Genomic DNA, 24652 nt, shown 5'->3' with positions numbered 1-24652 from the left:
GGAATAAAAGAACAAAAAAACCGAAAATGCCAGATGGTGGGAGGTTTAAAAAATAAACCAATATTCATAATTTTAGATTTATTTTTAGAATGGTCTATGTTTTTTTCGGAGAATATTTAGAATGGTCTATGTTTTTTTCTGAGATTTTTTTTTAGAATGGTCTATGTGGGCGAGAAGCACCGAGCAAGAAACGAGTCTCTTGCTAGCCGGCCCAGGAGCTGCTGGATCGGTGTTAAGGCCCAAGGACGCTAGGTATCCTCGCACGAACAACCCGCACCCCACCCCTCTCCCCAGTCGACGCTTCTAGCACATCCGCTTCCCCTCCCCCTCCCCCACACACTCGACGGCGCCGCGGATCCGGTTGTACCTGGCGGTGATGGCGGCGGCAGGCGGCGGCGGGGCGTTCGGTGGAGGGGCGTTTGGCGGCGGGGCTGGTGTCGGAGGGGCTGGCGGCGGCGGGGCTGGCAGAGGGGCGTTCGGCGGCGCGGCTGGCGGCGGAGGGGCCGGCGGTGGCGGGGGTGAGCGGCCGTGGCTTCGTCTGCCTACATACGCGCAGCTACTGCTCAGCTCCCTGCGGGCCACCCGCACTACCTTCGAGGATCTGCAGGAGCGGGCTGGCAGCCTCGCCAAGCTCGCGAACGACCTACAGACTGGTGTCATCGAGGGCAACGTGGCGATCCTCACGACAGCTGCGGTGAAGTTTGGGCACCGTAAGGTCATGGACATCCTCCATGAAAGGTTCTATCCCAACCGTGGATCTCTCAAGTATGCCAGAGTGATCACGCGAAGCCTGCAGAGCTCACCGCCGGATTTTGATCCTGTGCTACTCGCATCCCTTGATCTTGCTCAGTCAAGGCGTCTGTCATCGTTCCTTAAGTATGCCGTCAGTGAGCTCAACAGTATAAATGGACATTTAGGGCAGGCTGGGGTTGGTGCTGCCACTTGGTTCAGAGAATTGCGTGCCCTCAATGAAAATGCAGATGATTTCCTGCAAAGAGTCGCACTCCAGTATGGCCTGACCAGGGGTGTTCTTGCCGCTGGTTTAGCACATCTTCATCAGGCGATTGCGGCCGCCACTGATCTCATCACCAGGTTCAACGAAGAGCCAACTGCTGTCCGTCATCTTTTCACCGCGTTTACCTCGGCAGGCCCACTGGTATGTTTACTTCAGATGACCTGTGATATTTCTGAACCATATCTATATATATTCACTTCTTTAGGGTACCTATCTTATCACCTAAAATGCACCGTATTGGGAAAGTAGGGTTTAGTCTTGCTGGGCTGGTCGATATCGGAGAAGTATCATTAGAAGTATGGCTTTTGACTTGTACCGTACTGCTGCAAGTTTATATGTGAAGCTTGAGAAGTAAGATTGCACAGATCAGCTTGTGCCTTCTAATTACACTACATTTTTGCGTGTCCCCTTACAAATCCATGGCATGCCACTCATGCATGATTTTCTTGAATTCATTTACTCTTATGTTTTTTTAGCTTCTTTGCTGTTACAATACCTACTAGAGTAAGTACTCCCCAGCAAGCACCAATGGAATTGGAGTAAGATGCACACCAAATGGTGAGCAATGATAGGTGGTATCTTTACCAATTTCGGTTCCTACAATCAGGGTTTCTGGTACTTGGCGATTAATTCCCAGTCTGGGGTTTTTGTAATTGGCCTATCCTTACAATTTTTGCTTTAACTAAGAATGCTGTTTGATTCAGCAAACATATAGCAGGCAGAGACTATAGAAATCGGCAAGGAATTACACTTGCTTACTTAAAATAATCCAAACTGGTTGATCCTATATCCCACGAGCGTTTACATCCTTATTCAGCGTGTGTATGTTTTGATTGAGTCTCATTCTTTTTGGACAAACCCTGCTCTGCTGGTAGTAACGCCTGTAGGCCAGTTGCCCCTGCCTTAGCCCAGAATCCTGACTCCGCACGTATTACTGATGAGCAGCATAGTGATATCAGGTCTATAAGTCTATTGCTGTTTAAGACGGCAGCGGTTCACTGCTTCCAAATCCACCATGCTGTGAGCATTATCAACGAGGATAAGCAACATGGTTCCCTACCATCCGATGGATGCTCGAGAGGTGAGCCACCCAATTGAGATAAGATAGTTGATACTACATTAGCACAGGTGTTGTTTAATTTTGACTGCACACTGCTACCACCGTTCAGGAAACAGCATCCAACAGAGGGCGGTTACAATATGCATAGGCATACAAAATGCAGGAATAGTGTTAGAGTGAAAACTGACCATTTTCAGTCTGTGTCGCCAGTGGAGCTAACACAGCATGCATGACCTTCTCTCCCTTCCCTATCGCAGTAGCTCAGCTGAAGGTTTATATCTGCATGTTATTATTCTTCACGTTGGAGCTAGCGTTTGAGGCTGCCACTATAAGCTTTGGTTTTAATAATACAAGTTTCTAAATGTCGGTCCATACACTCAGTTTGATACCACCCTGCCACTTGTGCTAAAAGCAGATTCTGATGCAACTGTTGTTACCAGAATAGCAAAAATGTCTCTTGCTACTTTTCTCAATGTAGGATAGCGTCTACCAGCCACTTTCCACCAGTACAACACATCAAAATGCTCTTTGCTCAATGGGACCAAATCATCTATCAAGTACTGATCTAACTCATTGAGAATTGACATTAAAGCTGGCCTTTTCTGAGCAACGCGTGCATTGAGAATTGACATTAAAGCTGTAGCTTTTGGTGCTGCCCTTGAGGAATGTGATGATTCCACATCATCTTCATTGTTGTCAACCTGATATTCTTCCAACAAGCTACATAATGAAGCAACGGTTTCTGAAACATGACCATGGCACTCTTCAGGAGTAACATCATGTAGGATAGAGAAGCAAACAACCAACATTTCATTTTTGATCTTCTTACAAGAAGAGTACCCAATCTAGCTTTTTTCTGATTCGGATGTGTATACACATTTTAATGTGTTTGTTTGCTCATTTCAATCCGTAGGTAGGTCATGTTGAAATATCCAAAACATCTTATAATTTGAAACGGGAGGTAGTACATCAGAAGCAAAAGCCTATTCATCATCACTAGGATAGCAGTCATATAGTTTCTCAACCTTCTTTGCACGCTCAAACACAGCCTTATAAGGTGAAGAAGCAGTATGGAGCATGGTGAAAGTAGAGTTCCATCTAGTCTTGCAGTTAAGTACCAACTGTTTTCCCATTTTTACTTTCTGAAACTTAGCAATTTCCTCAAATTTCTCTACCCTTTCTGGGGTGGCTGTCCAAAATGCTACACTTAGGAATTTTTTAGCAGCTTTCAACACATCCAAACCATCCTTCACTATCAAATTCAGAACATGTGCACTACATCGCATGTGAAGCATCATACCTTTCAGCATTAGTTCTCTTTCCCTATCTTATTCAGCAATAGATCAACTGTCTTGTCATTTGAGGTGCAGTTATCCAGAATCATGGCAGAAAGCTTCACATCAAGATTTCCAAGCAACCAAAGTCTCATACAGTTCATCTGCTATAGCTTCTGCAATTTGTGGAGCTGGCACATAAATGAACCTAAACACCATACAAAACATTGACAAGTTATTAGACAACAACATTCATATGTGCAACATAGCAGCATTGATAATCTTAAGACAGCAGCATTGATAATATCTTAAGACAGCAGCATTGATAAGTTTAGTACCACATGATAACACTCCTAAGGTTCCAATTATCACCAATAAAGTGGGCTGTGATAGCTATGTAGCCCTTCTTTTGATGATCAGCTGTCACATATCAGTTGTGATTAGCTATGTTGTACATTACTTATTTTGATATGATAATTAAATATCAATCACCTTTCACACAGATTATGGCTCTCCAAACATTCGTTATTTTATTTTTATTGTCAGAATATAGATGTGAATATCCTCATCTATATTTAGACTATGACATGCAAAAGGAATTTCTGAGATAAATAATTGACAAGGATCCACACAAACAGATGTGTGTATCACCTATTCGCACAATCAATCGAGAGACGGAGATAGAGATGGTGGTGGTCTTGGTTACAAGATAGTAACAGTAATTTGCCATCATCGTAGTACCGTTGCATGCAATTGTATACTTTAGATAAATTGATTCATGTATGGATATTAGTTTTACAAGGTTTATTGTCTGCATTGTTTACTTCAGATAAAGTAGCATGTTCTGTGCTAGAAGTGGCCAAAGATTGGGTTTTCATGATATTTATTTTTGTAAATTGATATTATTTTTGGGTATATGCATATATTTATTCACACTTGTAATTCTTATTGTTTTCAGGAGTAGGAGGATTATCAGAGAGGATGGGGATAGACGATTTCTTTCTACAGATCTACTGCGTCTACTCACCATCTAATTTGATGCCTGCCCGTGCTTCATAACTTTGTTATGTCTTGTGATGCATCAGATGAAACTGGGAAGTCATTGAATTATCTTTTATCGTATCATGACATCTTATTAACACTATTAGAGTATAGTTACTCGATGCATTTGTTAACTATATGAGTGATTTTCATTAGATGTGCATGATTAGATGTTAATGTTGTTTTAGTTGTGAGATTGTTAGGCTACTAAGTTATGCCTTGGTTTAATTATTATCTCATGATGTTAACGTGTATGGCTTGCATGATTTTTCCTTTATTTCTTGGTTTATTGCATGATTGAGGGAGTGATTTCAAAAATTACTAGCATCATGCAGTAGTTAATTGTCAAAGATAACATGTTAGGATTAAAAGTTGTTTGCATGGATCTATAGGAATTAGCATGTTGCTTAGTCTGTTACCGAGGTGCGATTTTTGTCCTTGTAGGGAGTGCTGGATTAAAAAAAGCATGTTAGGATTAAAAGTTGTTTGCATGGATCTATGGGAATTAGCATGTCACTTAGTTTGTTAGTGAGGTGCTATTTTTGTCCTGCTTGTAGTGACTGCTAGATTTAAAAATAATAAGTCAACATGTAGATTATTTATTTAGTCCAATGTGGGTAAAATGTTGTCTGCTTTGTAAACATGTTTTTGAATGTATATCTTCGTTCACTAGAAGAAATGGTGCTAGTTCACTATTGGGTTCATTTTGTGTTATACCGTTAGATAAAATGCATGCTTAAGAAAAATAACAAAGGGAGCAATCCTATCTTAGTGGACATTAATTGTATTATATCATTTTATTGTCTTTGTCTTGTTGAATATATCCTAGGTTGGCTCTTCAATATGACTGATATGTTTTTTCCTTGTATTGATGCTCCTTGTTTCCCTAAGAAAAAAGACATGCAATATTCAATTAGTCAATAGTTTTGCGAAACGTGCGAGCGTAACCTATGTGGGGAGGAAGAGCACAACTTGTTAGGGAAAAATGACATCATGTATTAGTTATGTTTTGTGTGGAGAGAAAGCACAAGACGTCTGATAAGCTTGTGGTACTATATGATTATTATTATCTCATTTTGTTAATCTGTGTTCATTTATGGTTTTGTACTCATTAATTAATTTGTTAACTGTATATAGATCATTTATAAGGAAGGTGCTTTCAAAATTTTATTAATTAAATATTGTATATAGTTTTGAAAACACAAACTATTATATTAAAATTGTTTGAATGGATATATAATAAATAGAACGAAATTGATATAATGATATAATAAATAGAATGAAAATGTTTCAACGATAATGTTGTAGTTAATTTTTAGATGATGAATCGCTGTTTGCATCGTGTGAAGTAGTATGAAATGAATATGATGATTATTTTGTTTTGCTCATAAGTATATTAAAATTAATAAGAGATTTGACTTCTAGATTTTCTATTTAGTTCAATGTTGTCCATATTGTGAATATATATTTAAACATATATCTTTATTTAATAAAATATGATAATAGTTTAATATTGGGTTCATTTTGCATTATATTGCGTGCATTGGCCATAATATATCTTATTGTTTTTATTGTCTATATATATTCTTTTTTAATATTTTTTCTGTTGGTTTCTTTATCATGAGTTTGATATGTCTAGTATTGACCATGACTTGTTTCTGTCCAGGGAAAAAAGTTCAATATAGTGTTGGGAAACATCTGTTGTAAGCTATGTGAGGAGGAAGCACACAACTCAAGACATCTGATAAGCCTGTGGTGAGCCTCAGGTTCTGCAACAAATGTTACTCCCTCTGTCCCAAAATAAGTGACTCAACTTTATACTAAAGTTAGTACAAAGTTGAGTAATTTATTTCGAGACGGAGGGAGTAACAAAGTACAGAGATCTCCTTACGATCAAGGGAAACAACTGTTGTGTGAATGGAACATCTATTGACACACTTTATTCGGCATGGTATCCTTGGTTGCATCATCTATTGCAATTGTTGGTTTGAAGGTTAACGATGTGCTGGTTTAATTATTTGAGATAACAAGCATTTTTATTGACCCATAAAGCTTATTGGTGTGCTGATTTCAGTTGCCAGAGATGTTTATGTTCCAGGAATAGTTAAATTCAGTGTAGGAGACGGGGAGGCTGAAGACCTGCTTCCTCAATCTCAATTATTGGAGCTGCTGGTTTCAAGACTACAGGTGCTGCTTATATTCCATGAATATTTTGATTCAGGGAAGGAGAAGGGAACGGGGATGAACTGCTGCATCAACTATTGCAGTTGTGGAGGCTCAGGCGCTGCAGACGTTTTTGTTCCCATGAATATTTGGATTCACTGAAGAGACGGAAGTGAATAACCTGCTACATCAACGTTTAAAGGGTAGATATGTTGTGGATAGAGTTCTGGTTGTTTGCGTGTGTGGGTGCTTTGTGCGGAGTCAGTCCAGGCCACGAGTCGGTTATAAACTATAGTGATCTCAAACCATAAAAAATATATTTTAACTGCAGATGTAAAGGTTTATGAATTTATTTGTGTTCAAATGCCTTTTTAGAATTGAAAATTGTTTTTCGTTTTTCTTTTGGTAAACGTTTCCAACCGGCGCACCGGCCGAAGCTTCGGCCGGTCGCACGGGATGCGATTGATCGAGTGGGATCGAACGAACCGTTTTTCTGCTCGGGGTATAGCTGGACTAGGTAATGTGGCCTACTCTCCACCAAACATTCCTTATCCTTTTCTTCTTTCTTCTTCTTCCTCGGTCTGCATCTAGACTTCACCGCTGCTTCTTTTTCCTCCCTAGCAACACCTCGCAAGCTGCTGGTTTTCTTCATCGGAGGCGGTGGTACTGAATAGCAGCCACCTCACGTCCGAGCCTCCGCTCCCCCTCGTTGCCTGCGCACACACCGCTGCGAGGTCAACACTCATGACGATGCAACATCACCATGGACGTGCCCACACAGCTTTGCTTTTTCTACGGAGTGCTGCAACCGGTCATGGGAGATGCTACATCCGCCGTGAGGGATGCTATAACCCATAAACTTTTTTTTGCTGGAACCAACTACTGTATTTGTCGCTGATTCTTTTTTTGCTGGAACTAGTGTTTTGTTTTGCTACCACCGGTGACATGGTTTGCTACCACCATACGCAGTGACCGGCCGATTTTTTTTCTTGCTACAACCGTGTCATATTTTTGCTGCAATCGGCAGCCACAGAAACTACAATCGGTTAACATTTTTGCTACAATGGCGACGACGGGCGGCACGGCAAGCTTTTAATTTGCTGGAACCGTTACCCTTTTTTGCTACAACCGTTCGTTCTTTTTGCTGCTACCGACACCCGACGGAGAGTACAGTTTCTTTGTGAGCTCATCGCCGGAGGTGCTGCGACCTGCAATCACCGCACCCCGAAGCTGCGTCCGCCGTCATCGGAGCTGCGACCGTCGTCACCGGGAGCTGCAACTACGGGGACATATGTTGCTGCATGCATGGAGCCGACGAGAAACACATGAGATGACGGCAGTGAGGGGCGGCGACCAGCGTGACGCGCCAGGCAGTGCTTCTAGGCCGGGCGCGTCGCTCGTCCATGGCGGCGCTATGGGGCTGCTTCCTAGGGAAGAAGACACAGGGGAAGAAGGAAGGAGATCCTGGGGTTCTACATTGCTTAATTTGCTACAATCATTGTTTTTTTTTCTGGAATTAGTCTACTTTTTTGCTACGATCGACCACTGAATCTTTCCCGGTTCGAGTTTGTTTTCTGCTGGAACCGGTGCTTAATTTTGCTACAATCATTGTTTTTTCTGCTGGAACTAGTCTACTTATTTGCTACAATTGACCACTGAATCCCTAGCTGAGTCTACTTTTTTGCTTCCACCATGTTCTGTTTTTGCTGGATCCTGTCATTGTTTTTGCTTCCACCATGTTCTGTTTTTTTGGGCACCACAATCAGAGTTGCGACCGTGGGGGCGTTGTCGGGCTGCCGCCGGCGAGTTGGCCGGTGCTGCAGTAGAAGCATGCGAAGGATTACGGGGGAGGAGGAGGTGCATGGTTGCTAGGCATGGACATGGGAAGACTAGGGGGAGGAGTGGAGACGCGGCGACGGCGAACTCCGACCCACGACGGGGGCAGCGACGGCGAACTCAGACCCATGGCGGGGGCGGCGACCTGCGTGGTGGGCGGGGGTAGGTGGTCGTGGTGGGCAGGGGCATGGCGGGTCGATTTGATGGGGCGAGAGGAATTTTTCTCCTACTCGCTCGGGACGATGGGTGGGGGAATGAAGCGGGGAAGCTGATCTGGTGGACAAGATGCCTTGCATCGTACGGCGCGGATGCGACCGGCCCAAATTTTGGGCCGGTGCGCCGGCGGCGCAGATTAGCGCCCTTTTCTTTTTCTGTTTGGCTGCCACTTGAATTGTTACATCAAAGGAAATGAATACCAACTTCGGATGTTCTACAACTCTAGAACATTCCATATAGAAACATGATATTTGAATGGACCCTACTACAGAGCAGCGCCGTACCTGCGCGTTCCCCTGCGGCGGCGGGAAGTTGCAGCCCATGCAACAGCTGTGCGAGGGCATGCGGCGGCAGAGAGGTAGAAGTAAAGGTACTAGTAGTACTACTAGCTAGCGACGGTAAAAAAGCAGCCACTGCTCACAAGTTTTTGAAAGAACTATCTATATTAGGTTGCCAAAATACAAATGAATTAATTGCGATAACCGTCTGGTATTTATGGTGGGAGAGACGCATGTTGGTTCATGAAGAGAAATCTCAAGAAGTGAATCAGATTTCGATGGGGATTCGTGCTATAACTGCAAACTATGTGAATGCCCACTCCCCTAGTGCGACTAGTAGAAAAGAAGGATGGAGCCGACCTCCTATGGGTTTTGTTAAACTAAATGTTGACGCTTTTTTTGACCATGATCTACTCAGGGGCACGGCAGGTGTGGTGCTCAGAGATGACAAAGGAAACTTCACTGCTGGCGGAAATTGGAAGATCGATTGGTGTGCTGATGTACTAACAGCAGAAGCGATGGCTCTTAGGTTTGGTTTAATTCTTGCACAAAAGATGGGATGCAATCGTCTTATTATTAACTCTGATAATATGGAAGTCATCGACACAATGAAGAATGGAGGACAATCGGCGGGAGTTGCAGCGGCAGTATTCGAGGATTGCTATTTCATGGCATGCCATTTTCCGTTGACTAGATTTGAACATTATAATAGGGTAGCTAATAAGGTTGCTCATGAACTTGCTAGGCTAGCGAAAGTTTCTGTAACTAGAGATTGGTTTGAGGAGCCTATGGAGAATATTGTATCTTTTCTTATAGACGATGTAACTATCATTTCCAATTAATAAAGTGGATGTTTTCTTTCAAAAAAAAAACAACGCCTCCGTGTTATTAGCTTGTGGGTTTTTATCAGTTTTGTCATCGGCTGTACTACACTACTCAGTTCTATTACTAAAAGGTTTCACTGCTAAAAAATGCCATTGTTCCGCTAGATGCGTGCTAAAAAAAGCCATTTTCACTGTTACTGCCATGTCAAAGGACATTGATCGAAGGTAGATGACAAAAATACCCCCTATCCCGTTTGATCGAAGGTAGACGTGTGCTAAGGGGAAGTTTTGATGTAGATGGAAATATATGTCATACATCCTTTAGGTAAATAGTAATATTTAAACAGAACAGTATATAATATTGTTTCTAATTGACAGCAACAACAAATATGATAGCAGGAGCACATGATTTTGTAAAGTTCTCTGAAAATTTCAGCATGGTGCCTGCCCATTTTTATGAAAACAACACAAATGCACCAAGGTTTACAAACTTCACATGTGCAGCCCTTTCTAATTCTAGTATCCGTATCCATCCTGACCATCAGAACATGTGTACCAAATTGTACGAGAGTATCAATAAGGCACCACACCAATCAGCTATTACAAATTCTACACAAGAAATTCCATCTCTACAAGCTACTATGAGCCACACACGCACCACACTAAAAATTAGCATACTCACCCTGCCGGAATTTCAGAGGCTATGACATGCTGGGAGGTGGCGGAGCTGGACTCGGGAGGAGCTGCGGAGTCAGGCGGGAGAAGCGCCGGAGCTGCCTGCCTCGAGTGGCGGTGCTGGGCGGGAGGCGGCGCCAAAGCCGCGACGGGTAGCGGCGCTGGGTGGGCAGCGCGGCGGCTGCGGCGAGTGGAGGCGTCGGAGCTGGGCGGGCAGCCTGGCGACCTGCGGTTACAATTGAGGATCAGCAGGCGGCGGCTAGGATTGTGGTTCCGGCTAGGGAAACTGATATGAGCAGGTTAGGTATTGAATAAGGTTAAGTACATCTGCTCTTTAAACAAATGCTACTACGATTGGATGTGGTGGTGAGCTTGCTCGCTCACCTGAGGTCTCTGGTTCTTTGATACACCTTGTTACTCTTTTTTCTTGTAATTTCTTTTCCTACTCCTTGACAGGTTGGGCATATAACGTGGAGAGAGATCTTGCAAATGAGACCAGCGCATTATAGTCATATAACGTGGTCAACGTCTATTGATTTGACGGTAACGGTGAAAAAAATGCTTTTTTGAGCACGCAACTACTGTAACCGTGGAAGATTGAAAAAATTTAGTGGCAGAACTGAGAAGTATAGTACAATCGATGGAAAAACTGATAAAACTATTAACTTTTGCTTTTGAAGGATATTTTTTTCTGTGGGGATGCTTAGTTTGTCAAAAGAAGTTTATACTTCCGATTACAAGCACTTAGTTGTCAGATTTTAAGTTGCTCAAAACAAAAAGTTGTCGGATTTTTACATGCTTAGCTGTCAAATTAAAAAAAAATGGTTACCAAGTTTGAAAGTACTTATTTGCCACATATAAAAAGTATTTAGTTGCCAAAAAAATTAACATGCTTAGTTGCCAGATTACAAAAAACTCTGTTGTCAATTTTAAAAATACATAGTTACCAAGTGAAATGTACTACTTATTTCAAAATTACAAAAATGCTTTTAGCTGCTAGATATCTTTTAGTTACCAGATACTTCGGGTATTTACTTACTGGATTTAAACATACTTAGTTGCCATACATTTTTTAGTTACCGAATACTTAGGGTATTTAGTTACCGGATTTAAACATACTTAGTTGCCAGACATTATTTAGTTACCAAATACTTAGGGAATTTAGTTACCGAATTTAAACATGCTTAGTTGCCAGACTATAAAAATGCTTAGTTTCCAGAAAAGTTTAGTATGCTTAGTTGTCACATACTTAGGGTGTTTAGTTAGCAGGTTTAAACATGCTTGGTTGCCAGACAAAAATGCTAAGTTGCCAAAAAAGGTGTAATGACCCGAACCTGATAAAATTTGATGTCTCTGTACTTACTGTGCTAGTCCCTTAATCGACTTGCTAACACACACAGTACATATAAATACCAAAGTAACAAGTGTATCATTTACTATAACGTTTGATCCAGAATTTATAAAGTATTACAAACTGAATAGCACATAGCCGGAAATACATAAGAGCGGACGAGCTCGCCTGCTCACGGAATCGGTGGGCACTCGTCTGCTTCGCGATATGGGCCACCTCCCGTATTTTCTGGTGTATAGGTTGTGTGTAAATCATATTGTTTCGATCGTGTACGGCACAGCTGGGCCCACGTGCTAACTAACGACGTTTCGTGGAAAACGGCGTTGGGGTTCTGCACACACATGTGCCCAGTGGCGGAGCTTAGTTGAAACAAAACATGACCGTGGCCCGCCCAATCCACGACCAAAACAGTGAATAATGAAGGCAAAAGTTAGATCATGTGGGAGAAAAACAATGCGTCCCTTCAGCTTGGCCCGTCCAACAAAAATTGTGTAGCTCCGCTACTGCATGTGCCACAGGACGAACCCCTAAAAAAATGTGCCACAGGACGCACAGGCCTACGTTTACACGCGGCGGCAAAGTACCCCACATTGACCGCTCATTCATTTTAGCCAGCCGAATGGATTACTTCTCCAACATTTCTAGCGTGCAATTCCAATCCCGTGTTCATCTTCATTCCCGGGGCCTGAGTACATTTGAGTCCACCAAAGTAGGAGTCTGTTACAACCTGTGATAGTAGGTTTGAACATGCACTGAAAAAACAATTCATGTTTGAAAAACTTACTATTTTTGTTCGCCTCTTTCTGTAGTTTTCGCTCGCCTCCCGGTCAAACAGCAATTGCATGTACTGTTGGACAAACAAAACAAATGCATGGGGCAGTTAGCTGGGACATAGCTTTTTATTATATGGTTGGCACAAAAATGTGTCGGAACATGAAACAATTCCGAGTTCCAACACATACACGAGCAAGTGTTTGCGCATATGTATAAGCGCATGCGTTTGCATTTGTATAAAAAAACATACGCGAGTACATTGCGATACATTATTCATTTTTAAAATGCAGAATGATTTTTTACCAACGATGTTTTCTAAAGATATGTCATTTTTTAATACACGGCGAATATTTTTAATTACATGTTGAATAATTTTAATACAAAATGAACACTTTTCAATATACCGTAAGAGGTTTTTAATTACACTATTGATAATTTTGAAAACCACAATGATTTTTTTAGAAAAATACACGAGGCACAATTTTTAAAAATTTCAATGAATATTTTTTAATACGCGATGAACATTTTCACTCATTTCAAAATACATGATAATTTTTTAAAATATGCAATGATTTTTTAACATGATGAATATTTTTAACACATGTATAAAAAATACTTTTCAAATACGCGGGAACTTTTTGTATATCCGTGAACCTTTCTTTGATGTACGTAAATATTTTTTTATTTTAACCATGTGTGTTTTAGCCAATTTTTTTAAATAACATGTAAAGAACCTGGAAAAGATAAGAAAAGAAACAATAAAATTACGGTGTTCCCTCTAGTTTCAATTCAATTCAATATTAGAGTGTTTTTTTAAAAGACAATTCAATTCTAAGCGACGGAAAGCTTGAGGGAAACCAATCAAAAAATTCATAGGGGCACGTATGTGCGGGAGCACCTGCCCAGCCCTGCACGGCCACCCGGTTGCCTCGCAATCCGCAAATTTGTTGGATTTCGCACGAGGGAACACAAGTTTTAAGTATCAAAAACTTATGTTTAAGACGTTCACTGTTTATGGAAACTTGTGATTTTATTGTTCGCTTGCACTAAATTTTAGATTTCGATCTTCATGTTTCTAAATCCTACGATTTTATCAGCTCACACTAAGGTTCAATGATTAGAACTTAACATTTTCTTTGCGGGTAAAAAAATCATCAAAACATATACAAAATGGATCTTATTTGAAAGCCCTCATCACAAGCAATACGAATCTGAAAATGAAACTTGATTTCACCCGCAAAAAAAAAACTTGATTTAAATTTTGGTTGAAATTATTTAAAAGTTTTAAATTCGAAAGCCAACAACATGTGGTAGGGGCAGGCATTTGGGGTGTTCAAAGATGAACATAAAAGAGAAATATTCATTTATCCACCAACTCACTGGACGATGTTTTTGAAGACGTGATGCAAAGTGGCTGAGCCGTAAACATGTTATATTATTGATTGGGTTGTAGTGTTCACTTTAGTTGTGAAACAATCAAAATTGCTAGCTCATAACATACATATATTTACTTGTTTTCTTGTACTTCAGGCGGCCAGCAACGGGAACCTGTCCAAAACCAGGTGACGCATTGCAAGCTACAAATTTCAATGCATCCCTCCATCCTAACTGGGGGCTCTCCGTTTAGCTGACAAACGCCGTCAGGGCTCTCCCTAACTCTGTCATGCAGAATCTACGGACCCATGCCCATTCGTGCACTGTTCCCTTCGTGTATACCAGTCAGTATTCTTCATTAGCCATAACTGCAATCCCCACGTGACCTTGTCCCATTGGCACACATACCAGGAGCGTGCGAGCCCGTTCGCTATATGCCGCTCTCGCACATAGCTAACTTTATTCAATAACAACAGTGTAGCATAATAAACGATGAATCCTATCAATGCCCATGGCGAAAATGCTGACTGAAGACTCGCGACCCTACTGTATCTCATTGATCATCTAAAAATCCTACAACATAATAAGTTACAGCCATAAGGGTCAATACATTAAATGTATTGGCAAATCACATAATATGATATAACAAACCTACATCCACAAGCAAAGAATGACAAACAGAACACTCAAATTGGTTTGTAGAAGATTGTCTTCACCTACCTCCACTAACTGAACTTACAACCGCCTCTAATTTATTCGCTCAAGATAACCCCAATGATTCTAAGTAAACATGACAAGAATTTCAGAAGTATTTCAAGTGCGCTCTGTCAGTGGCGCATTCTCTAGGAACAATAGAGCACTCTGCCAAGGACGCATTCATCTGATTTAACTTCGGAAAACTATACCTCGCCTCAAGTGTGCTCTGTCAATGGCGCATTCTCTAGGGATAATAGAGCGCTCTGCCAGTGACACCTAGTTAATAATCCCGAGCCTACGGCTAGAAACACTCACCACTTTCATGGATCACTCGACACATGCCCACGTCTACCATGGCAAGCTAATCACACCATCACATAATACAATAAATACCCAAATATGACAACAGAGAATATACAGATCAAACTAAGCACATATCATAGCATAAAAATCACACATGCATAGCAGAATATAGGATGAGCAAAATCAAAGGTGCAAACTTGCCTTGAAAGGTGCTGAAGTACTCTAACGCTTAATTCTGATACGCTTCACACCCAGGACAATCATACGTTTAATGAAGGCACTGATTAATAAACCGTAATCACATAACACCACAATAAAGCCAACAACAAATAATTCAAATAAAACATAAATAACAGAACATATCAGTAGGTATATATTATCTACGTGCTAGTAGGATCACAACGCAAAAAGAATCAACTAATTTGGATAAACGGTTTGAAAGATATGGCCACCGAAAGGTTAAATTTAAATTTGATCAAATTCAAATTTAAACAGTTCAAAAATGTGAAAATTTAGTTCTACGGTACTCGCCTGGTCTCTGCGAATACACAGGAAAAAGAATTGATGAATTTGGAGTTACGGATCTCAAGATATAGCTAGTTGAAAATTGGGTAAAAATCTGTAAAAAGAATGATTATGAACTGCGGTTACTGTAGCGCGTTGCTAGGTGTCGCATGCAGATTGGATGGAGGGTGTTCTGGGCGCACGTGCTCACCGTGAGCTTGAAGAAAACGATGGCGGCAAGTTCGGGCGTGGGCGGCGCCGCGGCGGCACTCCTCCGGTCGTACTCCGGCGAAGTAGAGTTGACTGGCGGACACGGAGTTCAACAGTGAGGATGATGGGGTCGTCGGTGGTGAAGGTAGCTCCCTCGGGCAGCGGTGGCTGGAGCTCGGGCAGTGGGGTCTTCGTCGGGGCGAGCTCGATGTGCTCGGTACGGCGCTTCCCTGCGAGAACTAGAAGATGAGGGAGCTAGAGGGAAACAAGGGGAACACTACAGGGGGAACACGAGGTGCTGGGGGACCCGCGGTGGCGACGATTTCGGCCGGCGGAAGAGCTTCCGGCGGCGGCGGACTCCGGCGAGATCTGGGCGCCGTTCCGAGGGGGAAATTAAGCAGCGGTTTGCGGGAATCGGACTAGAGGAGCAAGAGGGACCGTCTGGTGTCCATGAATCGGATCGGGGGTTAGGGATCTGGCCGAATCGAGGGCAGGTTGGTTCGGCAGCAGCGGCGCTCTCGTACAGGAAGGGCAGATTGGTTCGTACAGGAAGGGGAGTTCGAGTGGAGGAAGGAGATGACCTGGCGGGTCCCAGCGTCAGCGTCAGAGAAAAAAAAAGGAGAGGGTTGCGCTGGGCCGGCCGGCCTGCCAGCTGTTGCAACTGGGCCACTGTGCCACTGTGCAGCCCGACTGCACAGTGCGATTGTTTTGTTTTAATAAAAGACTGTGCAACAGAAATTAAAATAGCTAGATAAAAAATACCGCAATAATTCCTAAAAGAAAACAAAAATAGTCAGTAAAATATTATGGATATGTTAGAAATCAGTGAACTTTGTTTTCCAGAAAAATACGAAACAAAAATACACAAAACATTTTTACAAAATCTATATGGGTCTTTATAAATGTCCCATAGAATATATTTTTAGAACTCCAGATAAATATCCAAATAACATTTAAAGCACTTCCAACTCTTTTTAACATTGAAGGATTCATCTTGCCTTTTCTCTCGTATGATTTAATTTGAGTTAGAATTGTTTTAAATACTCAAAATCCAGATGAGAAAATATTCAGTTATTCACCAATATTATTCTTTGAGGAAGTCATGTGATCCTCTCTCAGAATTGAATTGGAAAACATTATGAATATTCTCAAAACCAAAACAAGAACCAAATGAATAATTGGGAAAGTCCTTTTTATTCCCTCTTGTTTATTATTCATTTAAATAATCCAAAAGTTTCAAGTCCTAACCAAATTTAACTAACAACAAGCAACAGAAGCAAGTTTTTAATAAATCCTATTTAAATAATTAACATTCCAAGTTTTAGAATTTTGAGATGTTACAAAAGGTTATCGTGCTTAGTACCCCTATTGCCAATTAAAAAAACTTAGTTGCCAAATTATTGTTACTTATTGCCAAAATTAAAAATATTGCTTAGTTTGTCAATTCCAAGTACTCGTTGACAACTTTAATCATCTGTAATCCCTAAACTACAAGCAATGTAACAATATCAGTGTCTGCTAAATTTTCTTGGCGCACAACTATGCAACGCATATTAGCACATCAATGCAAAACATACTGTAACACTGCACACTCCACATCTCGTGCTGTATGCAGTGTTGCACTTGCATGCTGAGGTAATATCTCCGGGATTCATAAAACTTGCATCGCATGTTCAGTTTAGTGCTAGGATTTTGAAAATACAGTTTTATGGTCATTTAATTTTACTCAAGCATGCATATACAGTCATGGTGCACATACACAGTCGTATGGAACTATGGATGTGTATGGCCCTATATGTCAGTGAGTGATGACGTTAGTCGGGACATATTTTTACACAAAACACCCACATAATTTTTATTCCTGGAAAAAGTCAACCACCTTGACCCATTTTGCACAAAATCTACTCACATTTTTATTTCCAGAATAAACCGACCACGGTACATCACATAAATGCAGAAATTAACTGTAAAAATGCGTGTGCCAGGATTTGATACCGCGATCAACTGTTTTAAGGCAAGACGATATAGCCATTATGTCTATTGAGGCTGGCATGTCTCATCTGGATAACTAACTTATATTTTTTATGAGTAAAGGATAACTAACTTATATATACTGAAGAAAAATTCATGTGGAGCTTGGAGCTAAAATGGGACGGGGTACCGTGGCCCATTTTACACACGCTATTTTTTAAAAATAATTGTAAGACGTATAAAGGTACGTTCAAATATATGTTTGTTAGAAATACTATAGATACAGGCGATGATTAGTAATTATAAATCTTATAAATGTAAACCTATCTATTATATATAAAATATTTAGTAATCATGGCTATTAGTAATTTAAAACATTTAAATGTTTTTATAACTAGTTTTTCAAATGTTTGTATAATTAAAAGTATTCATAATTTAAAATTTAAATTGTTAATACGTATATTCAATTATGGCTAATATTTAAGTAAATTTTTTGAGTAAGTCATGAGTAAAAATCATACACAAGTCAATATTCATAAATATTTAGTAAAAGTTTGTATTCGTCATTTTTTATAATTTAAATATAAGCCACAAGTGTAAACAAAAATTGGATTCATTAAACATATTTATGTAATAAACATTTTCAATGTCCGTATTAACTAAATATTTTTATATAATACACAAATTTATATTATTATTTTTAATAATCATCGTTTATATGTATAGTATTTTTAACAAACAAATATTTGAACATTATTTATTACTTATATTTCTACAAATATCCTAAAAAACTATTACTTATGTTTATCTAAAAATTTATATATATTACACATGTTTGTATTTTTTTACTGATCATCATCTGTATGTATAATATTTTTCACACAAAAATATTTGAACATAACTTTATTACTTACATTTTACAATTATCTTAAAAAACTAGCGCGCACAAAATGGGTCGCAGTACGCCGGGCCCATTTAAGCTCCACATGAATCTCCTTTCGGTACATATAAATTTGTTATCTAAACTGGTCACCCGAACCTGAAGGTCGTAGTGGCTAGCCTTGTTGGGTTAAAACAAATCTTCGTGGGAACAAAACCTTTTTTTATGACTATTTGTGGGATCAAAACCTTTTTGCAGCTAATTTTTGCATTTACTTGCAGTACCGTGGTTGGGTTATTCTGGAAATAGAAAATGAGAGGGGTTTTTGTGCAAAAACGGGTCGAGGTGGTTGACTTTTTTCACGAAAAAAAATTAAGAGTGTTTTGTGCACAATACGTCCCACCCAACGCTGCCCCTCACTGACAAGTGGGGCCATACACATGAATACACCCATGTACGTGTACTATGTACGTATCTGCACGCTTGAGTCAAGTTAGACGACCACAAATCCGTATTTTCAAAGTTTTAGCACCAAAGTAAACATACAACACAAGTTCTTTGACGCAAGATTGATGGCACATGGTGCGATGTTCCGTCAGAGATGGAAAGGATAGCCTCAGGAGGTGTTTACAAAAGACCCGACGCTCTCGTCTGGAGAGCTGTTGGATTGCGTACAATCAAAGGTGGTGACGGAGGTGATGAATGAAAACTTATGTGCACCTTCTTCAGAAAAGAAAATTTTGGATGTGTTATTCCAGATTGGCCCCCTAAAGGCACCAGGTACGGATGGTTTCCCGGCATGTTTCTATCAACGCAACTGGATTGTCTTGAAGGGTCAAATTATTGTTGCGGTATTGGACTTCTTTCATACTAGGACCATGCCCGCCAGGGCGAATGATACATCGATTGTTCTAATTCCAAAAGTTTCACATCCTAAGGAGCTAAAAGATTTTAGGCCAATTAGCCTATGTAATGTCATGTATAAAATTGTCTCTAAGTCTTTGGTTAACCGATTGCGTCCCATTTTGTCAGAGTTAATATCGGAGAACCAAAGTGCATTTATTTCAGGACAGTTGATCTCAGATAATTCTATCATTGCTTTTGAGTGCATTGATTATATCCAAAATCTGAAGGCTAATTCACCGGCATGTTGTGCTTACAAGCTTGTTCTTTCCAAGGCTTATGATATGGTGGATTGGGAGTTTCTGGAGAAGGCCCTCCTTAAGTGGGGGTTCTCACATCAGTGGATTTCATGGATAATGACATGTGTTTGTTCAGTGAGATACTCAGTGAAGTTTTATGGGAAACTTTTAAATTCCTTCACGAGGACTTCGACAAGGTGATCCATTATCTCCGTTTTTGTTTCTTTTTGTGGCCGATGCTTTCTCTGCTCTTGTCAACAAAGCAATTATGGACGGGAGTATGGAAGGTGTAAGATATGTAGACGTGCACCGGTGATCTCTCATTTATTATTTGCGGGTGATTCTCTATTATTTTTCCGGGCTTCCGAACAACAAGCTACAATTGTCAAAGGTTTGTTGAACACTTATGCAGTGGCTACGGGTCAACTTATTAATCCTTCAAAGTGTTCGGAGACAGTGGCAAACGAGATTAAAGGAATCCTTGATATTACAAAAGAGGTCTTTGAGCCAAAGTATTTGGGCCTTCCAGTGCCAGAAGGTAGGATGCACAAAGGTAGGTTTGAAACAACTCAAGCAAGAATTAGTAAGAAGCTAGTAGATTGGAGTGAGCAATTCATGTCCTCAGGTAATAAGGAGATTCTAATTAAGTTTGTTGCGCAAGCTACCCCCACATATGTTATGAGAGTCTTCAAATTGCCTGCTTCTGTGTGCGATGATTTAACACGCATGATGAGACAATATTGGTGGGGAGTTGATAAAGGAAAGAGAAAAATGGCTTGACTCAGTTGGGATAAAATGCGCCTTCCAAAATTGACGGGTGGCATGGGGTTCAGTCGTTCAGAGATATGTGCGCTTTCAACCAAGCCCTGCTAGCTAAACAGGCGTGGTGGTTGATTGAAACCCCAGATAGTTTGTGTGCTCGCCTACTTCGAGCAAAATATTACCCAAACGGAAATATTCTGGATACAATGTTTTCTGGCTGTTCTTCGGCTGTCTGGAAAGGCATTGAGTATGGCCTTCAGCTAGTGAAAAAAGGAATTATTTGGAGAATTGGTGATGGCTCTATGGTATGTACGTGGCGGGACCCGTTGGATACCTAGGGGTAACGACTTACGACTGATCAGTCCGAAAAGAAACCGCTGGTTTAATCTAGTTTCAGATTTCCTTTTTGATAATGATGGATGGAATCTGGAGCGTCTCCGGTAGCATTTCTGGGATATGGATGTGCAACAAAATTTGAGGATACGTACGTCGTCGAGGAATCGTGTTGATTTCCTTGCTTGGTACCCAGAGAAATCAGGATGTTTTACTATTAAAAGTGCCTATCGTCTCGCAACAAAAAACCACGATGATTCGTTTGCGGGTGGGGCATCTAGTATACATCCAGAGGAAGAACGATCTATATAGAATTTTATATGGCGAGCTAAAGTCCCTCTGAAGATGAGGATAACTGCATGGAAGGCCGAGCCAGGAGCTCTTGCAATGGAACAAAACAGGTTGTTTCGCCATTTGGGCACTACAGATCGTTGCCGGGTGTGTGGGGCTCCTTTCACGCGCTGGTTGCATGCACTCAGGCACGTCTGGTTTGGCAAAGCATGCGTAGAATATGGCCGCTGCCTGGGATGATGTGCTAGTAGATAACGGCAAAGAGTGGATATTGCATGTATTGGCGACATGTGATAACAAAACTCGTGATATGGTAATTCTGCTTGTATGATGGATATGGCAGCTACGTAATGATGTTGTGCATGGGAAAGAAGTACCACGCGTTGAGGTTACTATGGATTTTCTAGATAGTTACTACAAATCACTTGATCTTGCCAGGGATCATAGTATGGAGGAGATTATTAAAGGTAAAATGTTAATAGGAGAGGAGGTAGTACGTCCAATGGTACATCAAACGGGGCCTACAACTCCTTGGCCACATCCTCCGACAAACTGGACTGCCTTGTTTGTTGATGGCTCTTACTCGTCTCAGGATGGCAGTGCGGGTGTTGGTATGATTTTGCAACGTGATGATGGATCAGTAATTTTCGCTGCCTACCGAGTTATTTTTAATTGTAACGAGGCATTGGAGGCCGAGATTCATGCACTTATGCAGGGGATGGTCCTAGCGTGTTACAACATACAGAGCAGCAAGTAAGGGTGCAATCTGATTCTTTCGAAGCGCTATCAATCCTCTCAAGTGATAGCTTGTCTCGTTCGACTTATGGACACCTAGTAACAGAAATCAAGTCAATGGTGAATGAAATGGAGTTTGTTCCACAGAAAATTAATAGAGCTCAAAATAGGGTAGCAGATTGTATGACAAACTATAGCCGTATCGAGTCATGTACTGCGATGTGGATGTGCAGATGTCCTCTATATTATGAGAACTTGTTGCCTCTCGATTGTAACCCTATAAGTTTGGAATAAACTCCCGTGTGATTTCGCAAAAAAAGGTAATATTACCTCGAATAGATTCCACATCGATGTACAGCTGACCACTAGGGAACAACCGCTGTTTTTTTTTTCTGTCCATAGCGTTTGTGCCTGCGGCCGTAGACACGTGATGTGATGGAGGAGACGCAAATGACCGTTGGAAAAAAAGTGTGACAGGTATCATTTGGAAAAAAAAGGAAAGAAATCAGCAGTGTTCACAAAGGTGCAGACACCCGTCTATCTATAGTCACTAGGGGTTGGGGCGCCACTGGTGGCGCTTCTTGAGCGGGAGCTGAGCAGTGTCAGGTTGGATGCGCCCCTTCCTCCTTCCCGAATCTACTAACTTATGTGATTGATGTTGAACTGATATTTGAAACAGAGTAGAGCATAAAAAACAAAGATAGATAAGAGTCTTAGTATATATATAAACAAGTGCAGTGGAAACTGATAGGTGGAAATCTTAGAGGCTACATGGCGACATCAAATATGCTAGCTGTTCACAAGCAGGGCATTGCAACGTCCAAAAGGAGAGGCTTCTGTTGTTGATGATGATGCGTCTAGAGGCGATGCACGGTGAGAGCAAGGCAGCGATTTGCGGTGACCTTGAAGCGGAAGGCGTATATGTCTCCTTGGTGGATGTTTGCATAATCGCGAAACCTTGACCAGTTGATGGTGATGGTGGCTCTCTTTTCCATTCCTAACATGATGTAACAATGCCATGCACCTTGTTGTTGGCAAGAGCTTGATCTTCAACGCATCATCATGTGAGTGAATGTAGTCCTCGAGGTTTTCTTTGGTCACTACTAGAAAAAGGGCTATAGATGGAACTGACAGTAATGGCGCACCACTATATACTAATGGCGCACCATTTGTTGGTGCGCCATTAGTGTGGAAGACACTAATGGCGCACCAGGCACACGGTGCGCCACTAGTAATAAAATGTTTTTTTTTCATTTTTTCAAACATACTAATGGCGCATCCGGGCAGAGTGCGCCATTAGTAGTTAGAACTACTAACGGTGCACCAGCCATAGAGTGCGCCACTACTGTATTTTTTTTACTTTTTTTGCAAAACTAGTAATGGCGCACTGTGCCACGGTGCGCCATTAGTATATTTTTTTTTACTTTTTTGCAAAACTACTTATGACACATGTCTGTGTGGTGCGCCATTAGTATGTTGGGTCACTAATGATGCATGTCTCTGTGGTGCGCCATTAATAACCTGGGACCAGCTAGATATTTTTGGACAGCCACACCTACACACTCACTTTCCCCACTTCATTCCCCCACCTCCTTCTCTAAGCTTGTCGGCTGCCTCCTCCTCCTCACCTCATTTGCACCATAGATTCATCAAAATTAAGTGTTGAAATTACCTTTTTTTGATAGGTAAGTAAGGGGAAAGCTATCTTCATGTTGTAGATCTACTTTTTTTCTCCCTAGCTCGCTCGAACAACGTGCACATGCACTTTTTGTGGCCTAGCTAGATCTATGTATGTTTGTGGTGTTGCATATGTTTGTGGTGTTGCATATATGTTTGTGTTTGCAGGTACCGGTATTTGAAATGCGATAGTTGCCAATATTTTGCCGGAATGTTGATTCATTTCCGTTTCGGCGAGAATTTTGGCACTATGCATTCTTTTTGGTCCTATTTTTAAGGAAAGTCATGCCAAATTTTTTCTTGGTTCTAAAATATCGTTTTGCTCTACCCCGCAGGCGACCATGGTCCGCACGATGACCGAAGGCATCGTGAATAGGTTTTTGAGCTCCGCGAAGGCTGAGATGCTTCAAAAGAACGAGACGGAGATAAGATGTCCGTGTCGAAGATGCAAGCTGAAGAGCCTTATTGCGGACCCGGATTCCGGGCAGGTGCGGTACCACCTGCTCTTGCGTGGTTTCATGGATGGCTATCGGTGGCAAGGTGATGAAGATGACTATGAAGTCGTCCATGGGGGCCGGGCAAGAAATGAGGAAGGGCAGCAAGACAACCACCGCGGCTCGGGCGGGCGAGAAAACGAAGAATCTCCAGGACATGATCACGACGGTGATGCTGTACACAGTCATCATGTAGAAGATGCCGGACATGATGATGAGGAAGATGCCGGAGCAGACGAAGGGCATGATCATGAAGATCTAGATGCCGGAGGAGCAGACGACGATGGACCATCGATGGGCTGGGTGCAGGACCCTCATATTCAAGAGCTGCTTCTCAAGCAAACGGATAACGCAAGAGCTGACGCCCGAGAGAAAGCCAAGCTGGATCAACTGGAGATAGACGCGGTTACTCCATTGTATGAAGGATGCAGAACCGAGGATACCCGCCTGAAAGTAACGCTCATGGCTTTGGAGATGAAAGTAAAACACAAAATGACCGACGCATGCTTCGACGAGAACATGTCATTCTGGCACGAACGTCTTCCCAAGGGGAACAAGTGCCCGACCAGTTTCGAGGAGGCGAAGAAAGTCGTGTGTCCTCTGGATTTACTGCACATGAAATACCATGTGTGCATGAACAATTGCATCATTTATCGGGGCGAGCACGCGGAGTCTACCATATGTTCGGTGTGCGGCGTCACTCGATACAAGAAGAGGAAGAAAGCTCCTCGAAAAGTGGTGTGGTACTTTCCGATCACTCCTCGTCTGCAGCG

At 41.5% G+C, this 24652-nt stretch overlaps 1 protein-coding gene and 1 long non-coding RNA gene across 3 annotated transcripts; one reads left to right on the top strand and one right to left on the bottom strand.

The window, feature by feature from the left end:
* Positions 1-284: 284 nt before the first annotated feature.
* LOC125553045 (uncharacterized) lies at positions 285-7573 on the top strand. 2 transcript variants are annotated; one of them, XM_048716793.2, is made up of 3 exons: positions 285-1156; positions 1961-2096; positions 4308-7573. In XM_048716793.2, the coding sequence occupies exons 1-3, from the start codon at positions 377-379 to the stop codon at positions 4406-4408; spliced, it is 1017 nt and encodes a 338-aa protein (XP_048572750.1). In that variant the 5' UTR covers positions 285-376; the 3' UTR covers positions 4409-7573. The 2 variants fall into 2 exon arrangements, with proteins under 2 accessions (XP_048572750.1, XP_048572752.1); XM_048716795.2 differs by lacking the exon at positions 1961-2096 and having other exon boundaries at positions 287-1156.
* A 3633-nt stretch (positions 7574-11206) lies between these two features.
* Positions 11207-16171, bottom strand: LOC125553046 (uncharacterized). Its single transcript, XR_007303891.2, has 3 exons — positions 15596-16171; positions 12518-12580; positions 11207-12418 (listed from the first exon to the last, which is right to left on the bottom strand). It is a non-coding gene; the product is annotated as an uncharacterized LOC125553046 (long non-coding RNA).
* Positions 16172-24652: the final 8481 nt, after the last annotated feature.

The sequence above is a fragment of the Triticum urartu genome, chromosome 4A, assembly GCF_056163025.1.
Source record: "Triticum urartu cultivar PI428250 chromosome 4A, HENAU_Tu73, whole genome shotgun sequence".
Taxonomy (NCBI): domain Eukaryota; kingdom Viridiplantae; phylum Streptophyta; class Magnoliopsida; order Poales; family Poaceae; genus Triticum; species Triticum urartu.
Note: the sequence above shows the minus strand (reverse complement) of the source record. Positions and strands in the feature narration are given on the sequence as shown.